Raw genomic sequence first — 13667 nt, forward strand, 5'->3', positions numbered from 1 at the left:
AAGCAAAGGGACAAGTGATCCTCCTGAGGGAAGATGGAGGGGGAAGGTGACACAGTATTTCTGAGATCATTTTAGGTGGTGGTACAGTTTTTCATTTTATTATTACTCAATAAACTGTATATTATGTTTATACACTTTTCTGTATGTATGATTATCTCATAATTTAAGTAATATAGAATTTAGACTCGTCTGATAAAGCTCTTATCTCTTGTACCTCAGATGTCATGAAATTTAGTGATAGAAAGAACAAAACGTGGCAAAATGCAGTCCAAATCTGGAACCTGGCTCTTAGCCACATTAACGAGCGTTGGTAGTACAAATAAACCAGAACAGAAAGAGTTGACCACACTGCATCTAGATAAAGGGGCAAATGATTGCTTTATATTCCTTTAATTTAAACTGATTTCATATTTTATAAATGACACAAATACCTATCAAATTTTCTCCTGCAATCCCTTTCCTATCTTCTTATTGTCATATGACCTAGAAACCTTGATAATCCATAACTCATCTCCACCTCAGTATTCAGTTAGTGTCTAACTCCTATTGATTGTACATCTAAAATAGCCCTTGTAACTACCCTTCTCTTTCCATTACTCTGCCCTGGTGCTGATGTAGACCCTCCTGAGAAACTCTGATTGTTATTATATAATCTGCAAGCAGGCCTCCCAGACTCCAGTTTTTACCTTCTTCAATCTATCTTCAACAGTGCCACCAGAATTCAGCTTCTAAACTGTAGACTTCTTTTATTGTGGTAAAATAGAGTATCGTAAAATTTTACTATTTTAATCATTTTTAAGCATACGGTTCAGTGGCATTAAGTACATTAATTGTTGTGCAACCATCACCACCATCCATCTCCAGAAATTCTTCATCATCACAAACTGAAACTCTGTACCCAATAAACAATAACTCCCCATTCCCACCTTCCCCAGCCCCTAGTAACCACTACTCTACTTTCCATCTCTATGAATTTGACTATTCTGGGTACCTCATACAAGTGGAATCATACAATATTTGTCCTTTTGTGTTTGGTTTCTTTCACCTAGTATGATGTCCTCAAGGTTCATCTATGTTGTAGCACATGACAAAATTTCTTTCCTTTTTAAGGCTGAATAATAGTCCATCGTATGTGTACACCACATTTTGTTTATCCATTTATCTGTCAATAGACTTTTGGGTTGTTTCTACCTTTCGGCTCTTGTGAATAATGCTGCAACAAACAAGGATGTATAAATAGTTGTTCAAGTCCCTGCTTTCAATTCTCTTGGGTATATACCTAAAGTAGAATTGCTGGATCATATGGTAAATTCTTTGTTTAATTTTTTGAAGGACATGCCATTCTGTTTTCCATAGCAGCTGCACCATTTCATAGTTCCACCAGCAATGCACAAAAGAGTTCCAATTTCTTCACATCCTGGCCAACAATAGCCCTCCTAACGTGTGTGAAGTTGTATCTGATTGTGGTGTTTTTTTTTTAACATCTTTATTGGGGTATAATTGTTTTACAATGGTGTGATCCAGTTCCCTAATGATTAGTGATGTTAAGCATCTTTTCGTGTGCTTATTGGCCATTTACATATCTTGCTTGGAGAAATATCTGTTCAAACCCTTGCCCATTTTTTTTAATAGCATGTTTTTTGTTATTGTCGTTGAGTTGTAGGAGTTCTTTACATATTTTGGACATTAATCCCTTATCAGATATGATTTGCAAATACTTTGTTTCATTCTATGGGTTGCCTTTTCACTCTCTTGATAGTATCCTTTGCACAAAAGTTTAAAATTTTTATTAAGTCTGATGTATCTATTTTTTCTTTTGTTGTCTGTGCTGTCTATGCTTTTGATGTCCCAGAAATCATTGTCAAATCCAACATGTCCTAAGTTCTTTTCCAGGAGTTTCATAGTTTTAGCTCTTATGTTTAGTCTTTGATCTATTTTGAGGTAATTTTTGCATATGGTGTAAGGTAAGGGTCCAACTTCATTCTTTTTACATGTGGATATCTTTTTACATGTCCAACTTCATTCTTCTTCATTTGTTGAAAAGACTGTCTCCCACCCTGCCATCCCCCCAGCCCCCCATTGAATGGTCTTGGCATCCTTGTTGAAAATCACTTGATCATATGTGCAAGAGGTTATTTCTGGGCTCTCTATTCTATTCCGTTGGTCTGGATGTCTGTCTTATGCCAGTACTACACTGTTTTGATTACTGTAGCTTTGTAGTTAGTTTTGAAATAAGGAAGTGTGAATCCTCCTACTTTATTCTTTCTTAAGACTGTTTTGGCTATTCAGGGTCCCTTCAGCTTCCCTATGAATTTTAGGATGGATATTTCAATTTCTGCAACAACAAAAAAGGCATTAGAATTTTGATAGGGCTTGCATTGGATCTGTAGATTGCTTTGGGTAGTATTGTCATATTAACAATATTAAGTCTTCCAACCAATGAACATGAGATATCTTTCCATTTATTTGTGTATTTTAAAATTTCTTTCAGTAATATTTTGTAGTTTTCAGTGTACAAGTCTTTCTCCTCCTTGGCTAAGTTTATTCCTATTTTATTCTTTTCAATGCTACTCTAAATGTACTTGTTTTTTCAAAGTGTAGATTTTTATCCTGTCACTTTTCTGCCCCAGAAACTTTTCATGTCTCTCCATTCATCTTCAGAATGGCATCCAAACAAATATCCAAATGACATTTCAGGCTTTCACAATCTTGGCCCAAACTCCCTTTTCTGCCTAATTTCCTACTTTCCCTCAGTTTGGGCTCCCCAGCCATGCTGATCTGCTTACAGTTTCCTGAATTTCCATACATGTTCATATCTCCTTGCTGTAAATATTTTTTCTCTTAATCCTGCAGCCTCAGATGCTATTTTCCCCATTCTTTTGACATCAAACTCTTCAAATCTCATCCCAATGCTGCCTCTCCCACAAAACTCTTCTCTGACCCCTGCAATCATCAATTTTACCACAACTTCTGTGTTCATTCAGCATGACCTTTGCCTTAGTTTAACACTTATTTTCTTGTAGCTAATCTGTGCTCAATTACTAGGTGACCTTCCTAATTAGACAGTTTAGCATTCAGTTCAACAAATATCTACTGAACATTAACCAAATTCCAGGCAATGTACTTGACATTGAGATACATAAGAATAAGAGAAAGTCCTGCCTTCAAGGAGCTTCACAAGCTAGTAGAAGAATCAAGCATGTTAATAAACCAATAGTGCACAGGTGATAGTTTAAGTATTGAAAAGACACAGAGTGTTATAAAAGAGAGCATGGCTAAGGCTGTCTGGGATGGAAGCTGTCAGGGGAGGTCTAACAGAGTAGGTGATACCTACACAGGATTGAAAAGGAAACAAGATGGAAAGAACATTCTAGACAGAGGCACAAGGCTTAAGACACAAAACAAAAACTAATATTTAGGGAACTAGAAGCAGTCAACATCCCTGGAGTGGTGTTAAAATTCAAGGGGCAAGTAACAGATCATGAAGGGAGATGCTGACTGTTTCATCCTTTGAACTTTTAGGCAAAATAGTAACCTGCTGAAGAGTTTCCAGCATATCCCATATCAGCGGTCCCCAACCTTTTTGGCACCAAGGACCGGTTTTGTGGAAGACAGGTTTTCCACGGGCAGGGGTGGGGGAGGGGGGATGGTTCAGGCGGTAATGCCAGCGATGGGGAGCGACGGGGAGTGGCAGACGAAGTTTCGCTCACTCACCCGCCGCTCATCTCCTGCTGTGCAGCCCGGTTCTATACCGGTCCGCGGCCCAGGGGCTGGGGACCCCTGTTATATATCACTGTATATAGGGATATGTATATCAAACATGTAATTCTGGTAGCAGGGCATTCCCTGGATTGTAGGGGGAAGCTTTGAAATTAAAAAGTACCCAGGACTTCCCTGGTGGCCCAGTAGTTAAGAATCCGCCTGCCAATGCAGGGGACGTGAGTTTGAGCCCTGGTCCGGGAAGATCCCACATGCCGCGGAGCAACTAAGCCTGTGCGCCACAACTACTGAGCCTGCACTCTAGAGCCTGTGTGCCGCAACTACTGAAGCCCGCGCACCTAGAGCTCTTGCTCCATGACAAGAGAAGCCACCACAATGAGAAGCCCGCGTACCACAATGAAGAGTAGCCCCCACTCGCTGCAACTAGATAAAGCCTGCGTGCAGCAACGAAGACCCAACACAGCCAATAAATAGAAATATAAAATTAAAAAAATAAAACGTACCCAAATATTTAAGCTACCCACCTGTTCATTTTAATATACATCATTAGTAAAATAATGACTTCTATTTATCCTGCTTATATTATTATTCACTGGGGCACACACATAAATGACTATTTCTAGGACTAGACTGATACATTTATTGACAATTGAACATGAATGAAGCTCTTGGTTGGTTAATAAAAATTAAGCAACATCACAGATTTTTGCTCCTTTTATTACAGATCTACGTCAATGAAGTACCAATTGGGTTTCCAGCAGGAAAGCTTATCTTGCTACAACAGCTGTACTCCTGGGAGGGCTTGTCTTTATCAAATTTTTGATGGAAAGGAATAACACACACATATGGAATTCATGTTAAAAGCTTTTCAAGAGAGAGGACAAACTACCTTCCTCTTTCTTTCAAGATTTTTTAAGTGATCCCCAAGCATGCTAATTGAATGACAGACTTAGGGAATTTTGTTTTCGATTTAACTTGTTCTTTGTTAATAAATTTAACACTTGTTTTGCTTGTTGTTAACCCATGAAGAGTTGCTATTCAGTATTTTGTAAGGTAGTTTTTATATTTAAAGAAATGAATTGTGGGTGGTAGTGAGTTCTCAGCTGGTCAAAGTCTGTTGTTGCTACAGGGTTTATCTAAAATTACCTTCATTTTCTGATTTGTTCATGATCACATTATGTTGAGGGTAGGATACGAGAAACTAATTTTTTTTCAGAAGTATATAGCAAATTAAATATTTATCTAACTTATGAAAATAGAACAAAAATGGATGACTGATGGAACATTTTTCTGCTGAGTGTTTTTTCTGATTATTTTCAGCTGTTTATATTACATGGTGCTATGTAATAAAATGCTCATGAATGTCATGAAAATGCTTATGTATGCTCATATGAGCATCTGCATTTATGGGGAGAATTTTTTAAAAATTTATTGAAGTATAGTGGATTTATATATTGTATTAATTTCTACTGTACAGCAAAGTGATTCAGTTATATATATATTATTTTTTGTATTCCTTTCCATTATGGTTTAGTACAGGATACTGAATATAGTTCCCTTGTGTTATACAGTAGGACCTTGTTCTTTATCCATTCTATACATAATAGTTTGCATCTGCTAATCCCAGACTCCCAGTCCTTCCCTGTCCCACCCCCCCTTGGTGAACACAAGTCTGTTCTCTATATCTGAGTTGGTTTCTGTTTCATAGGTAAGTTCATTTGTGTCATATTTTAGATTACACATATAAATATCATATGGTATTTGTCTTTCTCTTTCTGACTTACTTCATTTAGTATGATAATCTCTAGGTCCATCCAAGTTGCTGCAAATGACATTATTTCATTCTTTTTTATGGCTGAGTAGTATTCCACTATATATATATACACACACACATACACACACACACACACACACACACACACACACACACCCACACCACATCTTCTTATTGCCTTTATGGGGAGAATTTAATAATTTCTATTATTCTTACCATCATTGCTCCACACTTATGGAATTTGAAAGCTAGAAGTATCCTTAAAGATCTTCTCATCGGAATTAGAAAACTGAGGCCCAAGGAGGTTAAGTATCTTATCCTAGGCCACCAGTTTATTGGCTGAACCACAGTTAGGGTTCAACAATTCCAGCATTGGTGCTGTGCCCTTCCCCCCATACAGACACCATTATCTTCATGGCCTAACATGGGGGTCATCTATAGGGATGGAGCATTCTGGAGTTGGGCAGTGCATAATCCAGCATCCTTGTCCCTGTTCTCTCCAGGGTTTTTAGTTTAAAGGAGGTAACACTATAAAACTAATGACTGTGACATGGATAAAGGTAAGTAACATAGAGCAGGTATAAATATTGTACAATGAATAGACTCCACTGCATATTTTATAAGTTTATGTTATGTATGTAGGTGAAGGTACAGGGTTCAGGGGAAAAGCTTTATATTTAGAGCACAGGAGGAGTCAGTATCTTATTTAATCCATACAACAACCTTAAAAGTTATTATTATTCCTATTTTACAGGTGAAGAAAAGGAGGTAGAGAGGTTTAGAAACTTGCAAATATCACATTGCTACTAACAGGCAGGACCTGGACTCACAACCCAACACCCACATCCTTGACCACTATGATAATGTATCTCAACCTTTTGTGATCTGCAACCTGCCATTAGGAATTTTCTTAAATTGTATCACCATTTGCGCATGGCATATGATTAGGTGATTATAAATTAAGGTATTTATTTATTACTGTGATGGTTAGTTTTGCTGTCAATTTGGCTAGGCTATGGTACCCAGTTATTCAGTCAAACACTAATCTAGGTGTTGCTGTGAGGGTATTTTGTAGAGTGATTAACATCTACAATTAGTCGACTTTAAGTAAAAGAGATTATCCTCAGTAATCTGGGTGAGCCTCATCCAAATCAGTGGAAAGGCCTTAACACCAAAACTGAGGGTTCCCTGAGGAAGAAATTCTGTGGTTTGCACTTGTCAGCTCCTGCCCAAGAACTTCCAGCCTGCTGCTGACCTGCCCTACGTACCTCCAGACTTGCCTAACCAGATCCCACCACCATATAAGCAAATTCCTCGAAATCTCTTTCTCCCTGTAGATGTATCCTACTGGTTGTCTCTCTGGTAGAACCCTAATACAACTCAACTGTTACTTAAGATTATATTAAAAAGTTCATTTAAACATAATTATTATTAGTTGTATATATAATTAAAAATGTTTGCCATTTAATAAACCCTGCTGTTTAATTTACCTTAAAAAGATATTATAAAATAAAGTATGTTTTTTTCCCCCCACAAATTACTTCATGTTTGGTTTGGGGATCGAATAAGTAATAACATGTGAATACATTTAAAGATGTCTGTGTCAAAAGTAGACATAATTGCTGTCATGCCCATATGCTTGAAATTATTGCATCTTACTTTTTAGAAAAAAACAATTACTCTGTTTTTATAATTTTCCAGTTTTTTTTGTAAATGATGAAAGCCTCAGGCTGTTCTTTGTAAGCATTTCTTTGTATTTGACGTAGTAGGGGAGGAAGGTTCCAACTTCTGTCTGAATAGATGGGTATAATTCAAAATACTGTACATTGCAGGTTTGGTGAGATTTATGATAATATTAAGCACGAGAACCTGCCAAAATGGTAGCCAGTAGCCACATGTGGGTAATGATGCCAAAAACTCGGTCTCTGTGCACTGGTGCCGAATCAAATTTCAGAGACAGAGTTGTGAGTGAAGTAGAAAAGGATAGCTTTGTTATTTTGCCAGGCAAAAGGGGACACAGTAGGCTCCTCCCCTCGAAAGCTGTGTGTCCCAACCCGGGAGGATTTGGTGAGGAGTTTTATAGCAATGGTTCAAAGATGGGGTTGCTGATAAGATTAGGGTGTGTGCAGGAACTGCACTCCTTTCATCTGGTCTCAGGTAATCTCTTGATGAGCTTTTCTGGTTCCTTTAATCTGGCCTCAGGTGGTCTTCCGTGGAATGAAGAATCCTGACATCTTCCATTTGTTAGGGGTTTTAGATCTATAAAGAGCTTAAAGATATTGTTATGTGCATCCCTTGAAGAACCAGGATCCTGCCCCAAGGCTGCACTATTCTTTCTTGGCTGTTCTTCCCTTGTCTCTGCATCCCCTCCCTTCCCTGATTAGCAACTGTTTGAATCTGCCCTTTGGGACTCAGGGAAGATCATAGAAGCTGGGGTCTGTTCCTTACAAACAAGGAACGGGGGACACAGAAAGGCTTCTGTGCCCAGGAGCCCCATAGGGTCCTGCTCGGTTTCAGTACTAAGGCCTGGAAATGTGGCTAGTGGGACTGAGGAACTGAATTTTAAACCTTACTTAATTTTAATTAAAGTTTAAAAATAGTCGATTTATTTTTGGAAAAAAGGTAAGTATATTTTTGGAAAAAAGGTAATATGTGAATCTACTTTTTCAAGTGTAAATTTAGTGAAACCTAAATACGCATCAGGTATTTCCAATGAAAATTCAGCATCCAAATAGAAATTTACACTAAAGGTAAAATACACATCACAGTTTGAATTTAGTATGAAAAAAAGTAATTCAAAATATCTCATTCATTTTATATTGAAGATATCGCATTAAACTGTCAACTGAAATAAAGAGGCAAAATGTAAAAGTTGTGAGTTAAGTTCTGTTCTGGGACCTTACTGAGGGCTACAGCCTAGGAGACAGCCTCTCGGATAGCTCTGAGGAACCGCTCCATAGAGGTCAGGGAGGAGCCAGGAATATATACGAACTTTTTTGCTGTGAAAAACATTTGTAGTCAAGCATGAAAAGGTTACTGCTAATCACAAAGAACAGACATCTCAATGATTTTAGTGCTTTTCTACGTTTGGGAAGATGTTAGAATCTCGGGGTCACTGAAATTTTTCCTTAGCTATGTTTCTTACTTTTCCAGGGGCCAGTTTATCCAAAGTACAGAATGCTTCCTGTTTTTCTCCTTCCTGAATTCCCCTCAGGGTGCACTGTCCGTGAGCCACTGCAGTGGCTAATGGCTGGAATCTTGTAGAAGTGGAACGGCAGGCAACATTTTTTTCTTAAGACAACAAAATACATTATAAAAACAAATTTCAGCAGTTTCTTCGAACATTTTAAAGAAGCGGCTACCATAAATGTAAAATTACATACGCGGCTCACATTTTATTTCCAGTGGCCAGCAATGACCTAGACAGCGTGGCAAAGAGTAAAAGCCCCCCAAATGGTGGCTATCATTTGTGTGATAGGAATGGGAACGACATTCCTTTGTGAAGATTAACAGTGCTTAACAGTGAACGTTGAGAATTTATACAGTACCCCGTTGGTTTTTGTAAGCCCCTCAAGTTCTTTCTGCAACAGGAAGAGCTAGAAAATAACAATTCTGGAGGAAAAAGAGGTAGCAGCTATTTTAAGGAGAGGTTTTAGATTCGTCACTTCAGGCTTGGTACCACGCTCAGAAATAGAAAACTGTGCCAAGTTTCCAGACTCCCATCTCGGTGCGTGCCCTATGGCAGCTCCCAGGACCTGCGGCCAAACCTGCGGTCTTTGCCGAAAACTTCTCAATTTCTTCCCAAAGAAGAAAGGCCTGAGTCTGCGAGGCTCCGGCGCCACCGACCTCCGCGCTCCGGGTGCCCAGTCCAGCCCCAAAGGCGGCTCGAACAGCACACTCGCGGAGGCGGGCGCGCCGCGGGAAAGCCCCAGGCCGATGCCGCCCGACGCCTGCAGGGAGCGGCGGCTGGACAGCAAGCCACCCGGGTAGGCGGCGGGCGGACCCACAGCCGGAGACGCCAAGCGCCCGGCGCGCAGTGACCAGCTCAGGGCTCAGCAGCCGGAGGCGGGCTCCACGCCCCTTTCGAATCCCGAACGGGGCTGATGACGAACACAGGGAGCGACGGACGTACACACGCCCCGTGCTCGCACGACAGTACCGTGCAGGGAGCGGGAGGGAGCCTCGGTCCGTCACCGGCGCGACCAGCGTTCCGCGTCCTCCACTCCCTGCGCTCCCGCCAGTTCGGCAACCCGACGCCCGCCTACCGCCTCCGTCCGAAGCCTCCGCCGCTGCGAGGCTCGCGGCTTCCCTCCTGTCTCTTTAAATGGTGGGGCCAATGGGCCGCCCCTGCAGCTGCTACCGGGGTGGCCCCGCGCGCCGCTATTGAGGAGCGAACCAAGATGGCGGCGGCTTTGGCTCTCTGAGGAAGACGGAAGAGGCGACGGAAGAGGCGGCGGCGGCAGCGGAAGAGGCGGCGGCGGCGGCAGCGGCGGAGGGAGAGGGACTCCCAGTAGCCAAGAGCGCTCGTGCGCCAGGGGGCTCTTGGAGTCTCCCGCGTAGTGGTGGCAGCTGCAGCGGGACCAGCCGCCGGTCGGCTTCGGACATTTGAAGCAGGGGAGCGGAGCGCAGTCCCCGGCTGCGGTGGCAGGGCCAGGTATAAGGAAGGAAAACATGGCGGCGGCGGCCTGAGGCGGCGGCGGCGGCGGCGGCGGCGCGGGAAGCAGCTTCACGGAGATCATGGCGGAGGCGGGAGCAGGGCAGTGAACGGCGCCGCGAGTTCCTAGCGCGGCGGGGCGGGAGGCTGCGAAGCGCTGCGCGGCCCCCTCGGGGCGGCCGGCCTCGCCGGGCCTGGACAATAGCGCCGAGGAGCCGGAGGCGAGGAAAGGCGGGGGCCAGAGCTCAGGCCCGGCGGCGGGCCATGAGGGCGGCAGCGCGGCCCCGGGGCGGCCAGCGGAGGCAGTGAGGCCGGGGAGCCCTCCGCTCGTGGGCGTCCTCTCGCCTCGGCTCCCGCCTTCCCCGGACCCCCTTCCCGGGCGACTCCGGCGGGGCCTTTGCCCCGGCCCCCGGGCGGCACGATGACCGACACCCGGCGGCGGGTGAAGGTTTACACACTCAACGAGGACCGGCAGTGGGACGACCGGGGCACCGGGCATGTGTCGTCAGGCTACGTGGAGCGGCTGAAGGGCATGTCCCTGCTTGTCAGGGCCGAGAGTGACGGTGAGTGAACCCCTCGCGGCGGGACCCTCGCCTCGCCCGCGCCCCTGGGCCACCTGCCCGGTCCTGTGGGGTTAGCGGCCCTCTGCCTGAGAAGACGGAGGGGACGGAGGCGGTGGCTTGGGCCGCGGCGGCCGCCGCCTCGGGGAAGGACGGGCCCCCGGCTCCCCTGTGCTCCCGGCGCTGCCCGGAGAGCGCTCCAAGTGTTTCTTTCTCTGAGTGCCCCGTCGCACTTGTGCGGGCACGGGCGGAGCCAGGCGCGTCTGAGCGGTGCCGCCGGGGCGTGTGCAGAGGTCGGGGGCCTGGGAGCGGGCGCCCGGACCGTTCAGTTACTTTGCACAAGAGTGACCTTGAGAAAGCTACTGATCAAACCGATCTTCTGCCTTAGTTCAAGCGTCTGTAAAGCAGCCATGAAACTTTTCTCGGAGCTGAGAAAGTTCTTAGCTGTTTAACTTTTTGGAGCATAAACATTTTGTTGTGCTTTTCTTCTTTTTTTTTTTGTTTTTTAACGTATCATTGCTGCATCTTTCCGATCCTGTTGCAGGTTGGCAACCCTGGTTCTGGATCTGGCAACTCTGCACTCGGCAGAGGAAGTGCTTCTTTGCCGTGAGAAGAGAGATTTGTGTTCCCGCAGCGTTAGTTGTCTTTTTCATTAGAAATGCAGAACTTTGTGTGTAGTTTCACTGGGTAAACACCCTGCAAGTTTGGAATCATTTTATCTGAGCATTTTATCTGTTGCTTAAATGTATATTCATAATTTGGTTCAGCTAACAGGTGGGGAGAAGTTGGCAGAAACCTTTAAAACCTTTCGAATCTGCCCTAGGGATGCATGTGTTTCACATATTTTGAAACAGCCCTTCAAGTTCAAAGACCACGTTGATTGAAGATAAGCGTTTCACATTTTTAAAGACTTAATGCAGTTTAGGGATTACCACTTCCTCCGGTGGCGTACCATGAATTTCCCTTAAAATGTTCACATCAGGTAAAACTTTTTTCAAAATAGTTCCTTCTGAATTTGAAAATCTGCCTTGTAACGATAGCCTATAATTTTATGGTAGCTAACTGAGTTTATTACGATTGTAGGTCTGTATCTAAATTATTACAAACTCATTTCAAGGAGCTTTAATTGGACTTCCTACCCAGAACTCCAGTTCCACGGAAAACAAATAAGACTCACCATTCTGTAATTGAAGACTGTAGGGACATTGCTTTTCAATTTGAATTGAAAGAAAAATGGTAACTTGGAGTATATTGCCCACAGATTACTTTATAAGCCTCCCCAAAATAACTTAAAACTGGAGAAAAATTATTTTTCCTTGGAGGCATTTAAAGGGTTTTGAACACATTGGGTAAATTTTTCTGAGGCCTATATTATTTGTCTCTAAAAATACAAGTTTGAATGTGAAGTGTTAGTGTGCTTTTCTGTATGACTATCATATAGTAACCAACTATTCTAACGTCTATGTTTTTGCTTGTTTGGAAAACTTTTTACATAGTGAGTTGGAAAGTATAGGCTCTATAGGTTCAGTTAATCATGTGTAGATGTGAGATGAATTCTTTGAAACCTCATAATGATTTGAAATAAGACATAGCTTCACATCACGTGTTTAATTGGACTCATTATACAAAGTCCTTTGTTTAAAGTATTTTTAAGCATTAAGTCTTAACGTCATATTGTCATAGGGAATCATACTCTTCTAACACAATAATATAGGAATCCGGGTTTTTTCTATTTTTATCTAATAGGGGAAGAGCTGAAATAAACTGTCCCCTTGTTAAATTTATAAGTTGTTAGGAAAACTAAATCCAAAGAGTAGGCTTAGAAAATTCCAGGATACTTGTAAAATACTTTGTAAATAATCTTTAATTTGACGATTTATGGGGGGTTTTTTTCCTAACAGGAAAACTCCAAATAGGAATAATAGTCAAAATTTATTGAGTGTCTACTGTGTGCCGGAGATTCTTCACTTGTATCCTCTGGTGTCCCCTTGGTGTAGGTACTGTTATTAGCCATATTTATAGATCAGGAAACTGAGGCTCAAAGAAGCTAAATAACTTAAAATCACATAGCTAGGTTAAAAAGCAAGGAAGATCAGTGTTCGAACTGAGGTGGGGGAGAGGTGTCAGGGATTCTAGACTTCTAGACTATGACTTGAAACTAGTATTATGAATTATTTAATTAACATCATTAACTGTTAATAGTGTGTTTTTAAACCCCCATATTATTGTCTACTTGTATTTGCTGCTTTATACTTAGATTCAAGGTTCATTTCAAAGAAAGTGAAAACAATTTTTAGCCTAAAGATATTTAAAATTATAGTTTATCTCCAAGCCACATGTGGGAGTTTTGTATTGGCTGCTAGCTTGGATTATCCATTATTGGGTGCTTCCCTCATTTTCCATTACAGGATAATTGAGAATTTTCTTTTTATTGCGATGGGCAAAATGGAAAGTTGTTTCTGGTTTTCCATAAAATGAGTCATTTATCTTGTTAGAGGAGCATATACACTTATCTGAAAATCAGGAACGAAATTTCTGAATGGAAGTATTTGTGTCTTCCCTGTTACAGGGCATAGCTGTCTGGGTAAGTGTGCCCTTCCCCTCTGGAGCTGAGTGCTTCGCAAATCTGTAGCTCTCCTAGCCTTGGAGGAGAGATGTCCCACTAAGTTACTGAGCCCATTTTCTGGATTGCATCCTTATTCAGTAGGTTCCTACTGGCAGATACGTTGTAGGAATATATCTTTTTTTAAAAACGAAGGTAGATTACCTCATTACCTCATAGCCATGTACCTGCAAAGTTCCATCCTCCAATAAAGATTACTTAGAATTGTTTTTTTTCTTCTCCCAGTTTATGCTGTCCCTGTTAGGTTGGTGAAGTGAGGGTAATGATGTCATCCTTTACTTATTCTCTCACTTTATGTTCAAATCATTCTATTTGTTTCCTCCATTATTATTTTTA

The 13667-nt window shown here is 42.3% G+C and overlaps 1 protein-coding gene across 2 annotated transcripts in view; it reads left to right on the forward strand.

Moving 5' to 3' along the window:
- The first annotated feature begins 9965 nt into the window (after positions 1-9965).
- Positions 9966-13667, forward strand: part of PPP4R3A (protein phosphatase 4 regulatory subunit 3A) — a 38084-nt gene continuing 34382 nt past the window's right edge. For both annotated transcript variants that reach the window (XM_024736249.1, XM_024736250.1), the window contains exon 1: positions 9966-10711. In XM_024736249.1, the coding sequence (XP_024592017.1) occupies positions 10570-10711 (142 nt within the window). In that variant the 5' untranslated portion in view covers positions 9966-10569. The remainder of the gene's footprint in view (positions 10712-13667) is intronic.

The sequence above is a fragment of the Neophocaena asiaeorientalis genome, unplaced genomic scaffold (genome assembly GCF_003031525.2).
Source record: "Neophocaena asiaeorientalis asiaeorientalis breed wild unplaced genomic scaffold, Neophocaena_asiaeorientalis_V1.1 scaffold152, whole genome shotgun sequence".
Classification (NCBI taxonomy): domain Eukaryota; kingdom Metazoa; phylum Chordata; class Mammalia; order Artiodactyla; family Phocoenidae; genus Neophocaena; species Neophocaena asiaeorientalis.